Source organism: Semicossyphus pulcher, unplaced genomic scaffold (genome assembly GCF_022749685.1).
Source record: "Semicossyphus pulcher isolate SPU_LCO1_2020_fin unplaced genomic scaffold, fSemPul1.0.p SCAF_4, whole genome shotgun sequence".
NCBI lineage: Eukaryota > Metazoa > Chordata > Actinopteri > Labriformes > Labridae > Semicossyphus > Semicossyphus pulcher.
The window spans coordinates 16,819,985-16,829,601 of NW_027211715.1; the positions used below are offsets into that span (position 1 = coordinate 16,819,985).

At 44.8% G+C, this 9,617-nt stretch overlaps 1 protein-coding gene across 1 annotated transcript; it reads right to left on the reverse strand.

The window, feature by feature from the left end:
* Nucleotides 1-5,446: 5,446 nt before the first annotated feature.
* Nucleotides 5,447-8,891, reverse strand: s1pr3a (sphingosine-1-phosphate receptor 3a). The gene is made up of 2 exons (XM_069679867.1): nucleotides 8,654-8,891; nucleotides 5,447-7,795 (listed from the first exon to the last, which is right to left on the reverse strand). The coding sequence occupies exon 2, from the start codon at nucleotides 7,656-7,658 to the stop codon at nucleotides 6,462-6,464; it is 1,197 nt and encodes a 398-aa protein (XP_069535968.1). The 5' UTR covers nucleotides 7,659-7,795; nucleotides 8,654-8,891; the 3' UTR covers nucleotides 5,447-6,461.
* Nucleotides 8,892-9,617: the final 726 nt, after the last annotated feature.

Genomic DNA, 9,617 nt, shown 5'->3' on the forward strand with positions numbered 1-9,617 from the left:
TACATATAGAAGAGTCCTTGGGCAAGACACTGAACCCCAAACTGCTCCCGGCGGCAGAGCCATCAGTGTGTGGATGTGAAGAGTGATTGACAGATGGGCACACAGTAGAAATCAGAAAAACCTTTCGCAGTATTTGATTTGATTGAGAATGTGGCAACATTTTGGGGATTGTTTCCTTCCTGTCAACTACAGCCAAACACAAGTAACAGTTAACTCTTATAATGTGATACTTGAGGATGTTATGTTATGCAGGAGAGTAAGGGCTTCTAATCTTTACATGAGTTGCACACTTGAAGTCTATCATGGGTGTCGCCTCCTCCAGTTGCTCTTTCACAAACCTCCAGGCAGCTCGCATGCTCACAGCGAGGGAATCAGCCAGCTGTGCACACACACGCTCAGACCACTAGTGAAGGACGGGACACGCATGTGGGACCAAAAAAGCCGCCGTCCTCCCTCTCACTTCTCCCCTATCCCAGACTCGCTAATCCCTGCAGTTGTGTCAGGCAGGCGTGGAGGAGATGGATCGGAGGTCAGTGTGAGCAGGTGTGCGCATGCCGTCAGGCTCTGCCAGAGGACTGCAATCAGAGAGGAGCTGGAAGGAAAGCAGCTGCTGTGAGGGGGGAGAATTTGGAAGAGATGGCTTATCCACTTCTGCCATCTATCTGTTATAATAGGATGACATTGAAAGAAAGAGATTGCAGATTGAAGACCACAGTGTGTGCATAACCTTTAATTTAATCAGGTAGGGGACATCTATCTCTGAGTAAAGCCGGAGAAGTAGAATAACTAAACACACCTGTCACACACAAGCACAAACAGATGGCGTCAGAGGCAATCACACACAGATAAAAAGGTCAAATCCTTTTTTTGAGTCGTGCAATGCAAGAAGATTTGTGAGTCTTAAATCTTTTGAATTTCACTCAATTTATGTTGGAAAGTACTGGAAGGTCGTCTCTCCAGACACAGTGTGTACTTTGGGAACAAGGCTCAGCCAATCCTGGTGTAGTGTTTTAAGACATACTGAAGCTTTGTACTGGTACACTTAACAAAACATGCATAGTTTGCATGTTGCTAGTGAGGTCCAGCATACGTTTTATTATAGTAGACAATAATAAATAGAAAACTCATGTTCTATAAGGAATTGCAGGGAACTGCCACAAATCCCACTTGTGTGTTTTAAGGTGGAAAGAGCATCATGAGGGACCACGGTTTCTTCATCGTTAACTACTTACATGGTGGCTGTAATCCTGTCGATGTAGAGATCCATGATGGTTTTTGTTCTTTCAAACAGATCAGTCTCTGAAATAGTCAGTTGACATCAAATTTGATCATTAAATCATCACCCAGTGAGAACCAACTGGGAGTTCAACGTTGTAATTCGATTGGAAACAGGGTGAAATCAGGTCTGAATGCCTGAAACGTGTCAGGAAACACATTTTCAGTTTATGATTTTGATCATTTGTTCATTTTAGCTATGAAAAGCTTTTATCCAAAACCATTTTGGAGTGGTGGGTGAAATCTGCTCTACACAAAGACGTAATTTAAAGGACGTAACAACACACTTATAAAAATCATAAACACGGCGCTTTATGGGCTGTGTGATAACAAGAAGGCTCAGAGACGTCGTAAAGGGAGTGGTTTCAAACATTCCCCACAGAAGGAGAAAGAAGAAGACTCAGATGTGCTGGTACTCAGGCTGTGCAGCTCTGACTACGAAGGCAGAACGACCCCTGGATGCTGACGTACAGTCGTTCATGTACACCTGAAGGAAAGCCGTTTCTCAGGAGACATCGGTGGCCGATATTGCTGAGTGCTGGACTTGCTCACGTGAGATTGAATCCAGCTTCGCTCATCTTTTAAAAAGCAAAAATAGTCCAGCTTCTGTCTCTGCTGCTTTTTTCTTAATGAGTTTGTTATTTGACACCAAAAAGCAATTAGGAAACTTTACCTTGGGCAAACTGAGACAGACATTTATCACTATTTTCTGACGTTTTAGTGGCCAACAATTCATCTATTTTTAATTAAAGTATAATTGGAGATTACCTGATAATGCATACTGCAGCCCTACAAGGCACACATTTGGCTTAAAACTCTAATATATCCCAGAAAGGATGTTTTGTTGTTGCTTCAGGAGAAAGGATATGGAGATGGAAGGAGATGTGAGATAAACATATTCTTTTGTCTCTGTAGTCTTACTGCTGTAACTCAACTGGAGACTACTTGTTCAGCACTAGAGAGCAGAATTAATGGCAGCGGGGTGTTCAGGGGTACGCTGGGAGGAGAGTCCACCAATCCAAGTCTCAGCCGGCTCCTTCAGATATCCTCCTACGACGTGACCTTCCTCCCAGCTGCTCCCTGGATAAAGCCCTCTGATCCCGGGGAGCTTATCACCAAAGTCTGCCCGGGTCTCCTTGCTCTTTGTAGCTCATGTAATTACACTGTATTGAATCGGAGAGCTGTGGAGGTGAAGGTAGGGGAGGAGAATCATCACACAGCAGAGTGGAACAACTCAGCTGTAGGGGAGAGAATGGCTTCAGCTGGGGGTGGGCTCGGCCTCAAATGAGACCCCTCGCCGCTCTCCGCCTGGCCCCACTCCACCTCCGAGCTGCTTCAAAAAGGGACTGGAGAATGACAGAAGTGTTTCATACTGGCACATTCAGGGGCTCGGACCAGATGGAGTCTTTGTTCTGTCTCTCAAACACACACGGATGCACACGCATATGCAAACACACACACGCGCGCATGCACTCTTCCTCCCCACGCAGCAGTCTAAAGCCAGGATCACGATGACAGGGGGTGGTGTGATTCTCTTGTCCTCTGTCGTGTTCACATTAGTCATATGCAAATCGGCATTGTGCAAAGAGAATGACACAAATCCACCGTGTCTAAATCCTCAAAGAGGGCTGGTGACGGCTATTTAGTTAACATGATTTATTAAGGTGTTTGACCCAGTTAGCACATGCCGGTGAATGCTGTTTGTTTCAGGTGTTTGAAAATGGAATCAGGCAGAGGTGGAATTTGGCACAAAAACCAAGGGGAGAAAAACATGTTAATATTTGTGTATCTGCATCTTCTTCCATGTTTGACGTATTAATTGTTTTTCGCCTAAATAAGCACAAACTCAACGGGAGGGCTCTTACTACAAGTGCACGTTTGAGTTCGTCCTCTTGCTTGTTCCCTTAATCTGGAAATGAAGCAATGTTCAGTTTTGCCAAAGTAATCCCTATTACAGCGGGGACATTCAAGTGAGTTTTTATCTCCTCTCATTGTAGGACCTTTAGTGGATATATTGCTCTGAACTTGACCACTTGAGGGGGATTTGTTCTTCAATTTGTGACAGCCCTCTTGACTTCCTGTGTGGGCTGTCTTTCACTTTTTATGGAGAGAATCAGGAAGTGCAGTCAGTCTCGCTCTCTCTCTCCCTGGGCATATGGTTTGTTGTTTTGGTTTCTTCACAGTCGACATTACTGATGTTACTGATATACATATTTAATGGAAAATTATCTTTTGGTTATGTAAATCTTTAGTTAAACGTCACATGTTCAATGATTTGTCCCTCTGTTAGTACAAACATGCTACATACACATAGGACTGAAATGCACACAGTGAGGGTGCAATGCCTCAACAGCTTAGGAAAGGAGCTGGCACCTCTCCAGCTGCTAGCCCCAATTCCATGGTTGGACTATACTGGGACTGGAACCAGCCATCCTCCAGTTCCAAAGCCAAGTCCCTACAGACTGAGCTACAGTCTCCATTAGAGCTAGACTCAGTGTGGAGTTTGCTTGTTCTCACTGGTGACCCCAGTGAGTGCAAGAGTGACCCTTTAGGTGATCCTAAAATTGCCTTTTGATGTGAATGTGAAGGTTGTCTGTCTCTATGTGAGCGATTAACCGGCGATCAGTCCTGAGTGTACCCCGTCTCTCGCCCACCGACAGCTGGGATTGGCTCCAGCCCCCTGCGGCCCTGAACAGGATAAGCGGTATAGATGATGGATGGAAGGTAGTCGGATCCATTCCAGTCAGTCTTGGTGTTACAGGCCCTTTTTAAAGTCTTATCTCCATGTGGAGTTTTTTGTCTTGAGACACCGAAGTTTTGAGTTGAGAGATTTTATATTTCCAACATATGAAGCTTAGTTGTCTAAATGATGTGGCTAAGTCAATATGCCTGGTACTTAGTCGCTGTTTAGTAGCATCTCCTGATGATGGTTTAAAGTGAAGCAAAGCCTCTGTCATTTTAAGAGTGATCTACACTAGTGTGTCTAATATACTATTTTATGTATGCGATGTTTTTTCATCTTAATCAAACTAAATCTATTAGATTAGTTTCAGTTAGTTTCGACCAGGAGAATGACGGAGGAGGGGAACAACTATATACCACAAATATATAATCCATATAGCTCATCATTTCATTATTTTCTAACCTTCCAGATGGCATGAGGCCGTTCTCATCCCGCGCTAATCCAGGGGACATGAAGTGTTCAAACATTTGTGACAGGAAGCAGTCGGTGACCTTTAAGCTGGAGATGCTCGGCTGCCATGGCGTCCTCACTGTCTATTCCCATCAGATGTGCTGGTGCGGAGCAGAGACACATCCTTTAGCTGAGGTGAGTATGAAATGCCAGTCTGTCAGCTCCTGTCTGCTCTCTGCTGTGTAGTGCTGTATGAACAAGCAAACTGTGCTGCCATCGGCCTGTCGATCTGTTCCAGTCAAGGTAACCTTCACTGGTGCAACAAAATAAACCCAATAAGTGAATGTCTTTAGCCGTCAGCGTCTAAAACTGAGCTTATTTCCTCTTTCGCTTTAAGGATTGAATCATTTCTCAGAATTAGTCAAAGACAGGAACTACTTTTTCAGGCACTTCCTGTAAAACGTCACAAACCAAACCTCTCTTGTAATATCCAATGTTAAGCGATGCCATTCATTTCACATAATCGATCACACACACTTCCCTTTGTCTCACTTTGTTCCAAAGAATTTATACGATGGTACTTTTCTGACAATAACAGGAAGTGAGATTCATGCAGTATTCCTCTCATGACTCATAGCTACCTGACCTCACTGAGCTGGAAACCCCTAGTTAAAATAAATATCAAGAGTTCCCCTGCATTATTCATCAGTGGCCGACCCGGGTCGATCTGTGAACGGGGGTGTGACACCATCAATCAAACCACCCATTAGGATATTAAATGAAAGCAGCGGGTTAAGTCACATGACACTTCTCTGCTCCTGTCTGAATAGCAAATGACAAATGTGAGAGTTTATACATTAATATGCGTGTTTGAAGCTTTCATGTGCACCTTGACTACAACATTTATATGGAAGATACAGAGAAAAATCCCTATTAATGAGTTTTCTGTTCATATGTTGACAATTTATGCAGAGGAAGCAGGCGACTCATTGATTTAATATAAAACACGACACGTGTGAAAGTCTCATAAGAGGGAGTAGGATTTTATTGTATTTGCTATATAATGGTATATCAGGCACTTCACCACCCTAGGCAGAAATGTAATTTACAGTCTACCACCATTAAATTATTCACATCCAACACTCCTATTCACTAGTGGTTAGTTGACGTGTGAGTGGTTTTCTAGAGATGCTGTTGAGGAGCAAAAAATGTCCGTGGCTGTAGTTCTTCCAGGTGTTGATAGAACTCACAGTGCAGCCGATGCTGAGAGGAAATGAGTCAGTTCTGGTCGTGGCGTCTGGACAGTCTTCGTGTTGTTGCCCGAAAGCGGTGTAAAGAATCTAATGCTAATACTCAACCATTTGGCTTTGTGGCGTGTAGTGAGAATCACAGCCTCTAGAGGCCGCTAGTCTAAAAAACAAACAAACTTTTGGTCTTCTCTCAGTGCATCTCAAATCATAACAGAATCAATAGTTGAGTCCTAGTACCTTGGTGTTTTTAAGCACACACACTATTATACAAAAAAATATACGAAAAGTATTCAGATCGCAAATGTTTTCACAGAAAATAAATAGTTTAACAAGTCAAGTTGTGATGAAATATGCGGGTGTTTCAAGTGCCCCGATTTGATCTTTTCTGCTGATCATGACAAAATAGAATAAACACACAGACAGACACAACACTAAGGGAGTTAGTGTTGTGTGAAGGAAGTTCCCCAGACATTAAGCCGAGGGATTTCATTTGGGGCTTGGTTTAGTCCATGTGCTCAACTGTCCCATTGTCTTTCATAATTGCCCGAAAGTTGACCTAAATCATTGTGTAAGGCAGCCACAACATGTCACCTACACAGGTGTTGTGAAAAATACTGTTCATGTGTTGCAAAAAGTGGCTTTAAATGCTTTTGATTGAACTCTAATCTGCATTTATCTGGATCCAACAGAGAGTCATTCCTTCATCCTTTTCATGCGACACTGGCCGTAGTGCATAAACAAAAAGTGGCTGATAGCAGGAGTGTGTTCTGTCTTTTTCTGTGACTTCATTAAGGTGCTTCCTCTCAGAACTTGCTGAGGGACGGCAGCGCCCCGGCTTTCACCAGCACAGCAGACAGCAGGTCTGCAGGTCCTGGTGGGTGGGGCACATTAGTGGCTGAGGGATCTCCGTGCTTGTCAGAGTTCACAGGTGTAGGACCCTTCCCTCTGCTCAGCGTGGACTTCCCAGCCCCACTGCCCCCTCCTCCACCCAGGCTGGTCTTGCTGTTCTCAGCTGTGGGGATGATTGTGCCAAGGTGGGGGTTTCCAGCCACGGGGTTCCCGGTGGACTCTATGCTGGTCTGACGGCAGCACAGCAGCCGGAAGAACGCTGCCCTCATCTCCCTGCTGGACAGAGTGTATATGAGAGGGTTGAGGGCAGAGTTGAGCACAGCCAGGGCGATGAACCAGTCCACCTGGTAGAGCACGGGGCACTTATCTGGACTACACCCAACATCCAGCAGCAGCAGGAGGAACAGGGGCGTCCAGCACATGACGAACACCCCAAGAACGATAACCACTGTCCGCAGCAGGGCCAGCGAGCGCTCTGAAGGCCGGCTGCTCACCCTGCGGCCGCTGGAAGTCACCAGGCGGTAGATCCTGATGTACAGGATGATGATGGCCACCAGCAGGGCACTGAACACACTGATGCAGAAGGCCACGTAGCTCTTAGCGTAGAGCGGCAGCACTGTGGAGCAGGGGGCCCGCTTGTTCAGGCAGTTCCAGCCCAGGCTGGGCAGAGCGCTGAGCAGCACTGACACCAGCCAGCAGGCTGCCAGCAGTCCCAAAAGTCTCCCCCGTCCTGCTGTCTCACAGGGACGCAAACGCACCATCGTCATGTGCCTCTCTATCCCGATGGCCAGAAGGCTGAACGTGGACGCACTGAGGGCCACGAACATGCTCCCCTCTCGGGCCAGCCACTGCACTGGGGTCAGGAAGAAGGTGTTGCGTCCTGAGGTGAAGATGTTCACCACGTAGGCCACACCGGCCAGCAGGTCTGACAGTGCCAGGTTTCCAATGAGGAAGTACATGCGGCTGTGGAAGCGCTTGTTCCTCCAGAGGGCGAGCAGCACCGTGACGTTCTCCAGAACGATCAGCACGCAGATGAAGAGCAGCACGGCCATCTTACAGGCCCCGCCGCTCCGAGGCCGGTCCCACTTTCCCGATTGGTTGTAGTGGCTGACGATGACAGTGTTCATCCCCTCCTCAAATATGTTCCCCATGCTGCCTGCCCTTTCCCGGCCTTCCTCAGTCACACAGCAGAGGGCGCCACAGCACTGGACACAGCAGAGGGAGGTAAGGCTGTTCAACCTTCAACCTGGCAGGGTCACTACTGGCATCTTACAGCCTCTGAAAGGACCTGCCAATCAAACGCAGACAAGATATAAAGTTTAGTTTATAAAACTTATAGTGAATAAAGCAAAAAAAAAAAAAAGTCAAAACAGCATTATGGTTTACTTATTAGAGCTTTAATCTATGGGAGGGATTAAAGGAGTTCGGATGTAGCAAAATCAAAACTAGCAAACTGGAAATAGATATAAAAAGGTGTATATTAGGCTTACGTACTTTATATGTAGTAATTAAAACTGAAAGGTCCATTACTGAGATTAAAAATCTCTCTTACATAAGTCTCTCGGCCAAGATATATGCAGTCACTTAGAAAATATTAATAACATATACCATAATATAAAACGCAGACATATACAGAATAAAATAACGAGGAACCTGTAGATCAGGACATAACATTTTTCTTTATTGCCGCGGAAGTTACTACTGTCTATAAATCCTATATCATAAATGTTATCATTCCAGCACAAAAACATTTGTTATTAAAGTGCTATGACTCGGATATAATCGGCGACGTAAAAGTTTCCAGAATAATCCTTAAATTACGTTTAAACGTCCATGTAATCTCGAGGTTTATCCTCACAATTGAACTTTTGTGTTCGTCCAGCAGTAATACACACGGTAGAAAATGAAACTTACTGATGCTTCTTTTCGAAATAAAACTTTTTGTATCGTTTGAACATAATTTAAGTTACTACAAGACGCCTTTTCTTGGAGAATTAAGCGACTTTCCTGTTTTGGAAAAGTTGCTGGAATCTAAATGGAGAAATAATTTGGTAACTGCTACATCCACTTCCAGCACCCTACAAAATAAAAAGCACAGTTGGTCTATTATTTGTCATGACAGCTAAACTTCAGTAACTTATGGTACCTGTTGGTGTTACATCCCGGTGGTCTGTTGAGGTTTGCAGAACTTTGAGGTGTTTTTCTCTCCTGCGTAACGATGCGCTGGAACACAATCTGTGATTTCCCAAAATGAAATATCTTCGAAGTGAAGTCAAAAGTCCATATTTTGTCCTCGCCTGTGTAAAACTTTCCAGTCAGTGAAGTATTTTCCTCCAAAGGTCCACTTTGTGTTGTGTCATGAACTTTTCAGCGTCCTCCCCAAACTGACTCTTTCCAGCTCCTCTGTGCGTCCCGCTCTCACCCACTCACCCCTCCCTCCCTCCCAGCTAGTGGGCGGATCTTCCTCACCTCTCCACTTAGTCCTTACCATTAATAATGAGTCAGGAGTCACAGCCACGCGTGTCATTATGCCAGACACTGAACTGTTGTACACATGTCACTTTTTGTTGATAGCCTTGCTTTGCTAACTAGCAGCCCGGGTGAGTTTGATTGATTTGGTGATTTTTTTCTTTCTTTTTTCTGTAGTTTGAAAAGTTTTCTTTTTGCTTTGCAAAGGACAGAAAAGTGCTGACTGTTTCAGACAACAACACCTAATTTGTCTGTGTCATAAAATTGCTGCACTTGTCCCAACACAGTTTTTTGCCTCGAGGCCTAAAGTGCTACCTGAAGTTGTGTCACTCCCTCTGTGTGGTTTTACTGGTTGTCTTCATCATCCTTATATTTTAATTTAGATTTTCATATATGAGAGATTCCAAACAAACGATGCCCCACCAATTCATTTTGTATAATCCAGCTTCTGTGTGTGTCTGTGTGTGTCTATCTGCCTTTTTGTGGGATTCAGTCCCTCCACTGACAGAGACTTATGTGTCTGTGATTTGATGACTCATTGTTTTTCATGCTCAAATAAAAGATGACCGGGTCCCAGTTTGCTCCCACAGAGTGTGAGATAGGTCAGACCTCTCCCATTGGAGCCAACTGGAACTGACGCT

Excerpts from the sequence above, each read along its gene's own strand:
- s1pr3a (XM_069679867.1), bottom strand. The coding sequence starts at position 7,658 with ATGGGGAACATATTTGAGGAGGGGATGAACACTGTCATCGTCAGCCAC.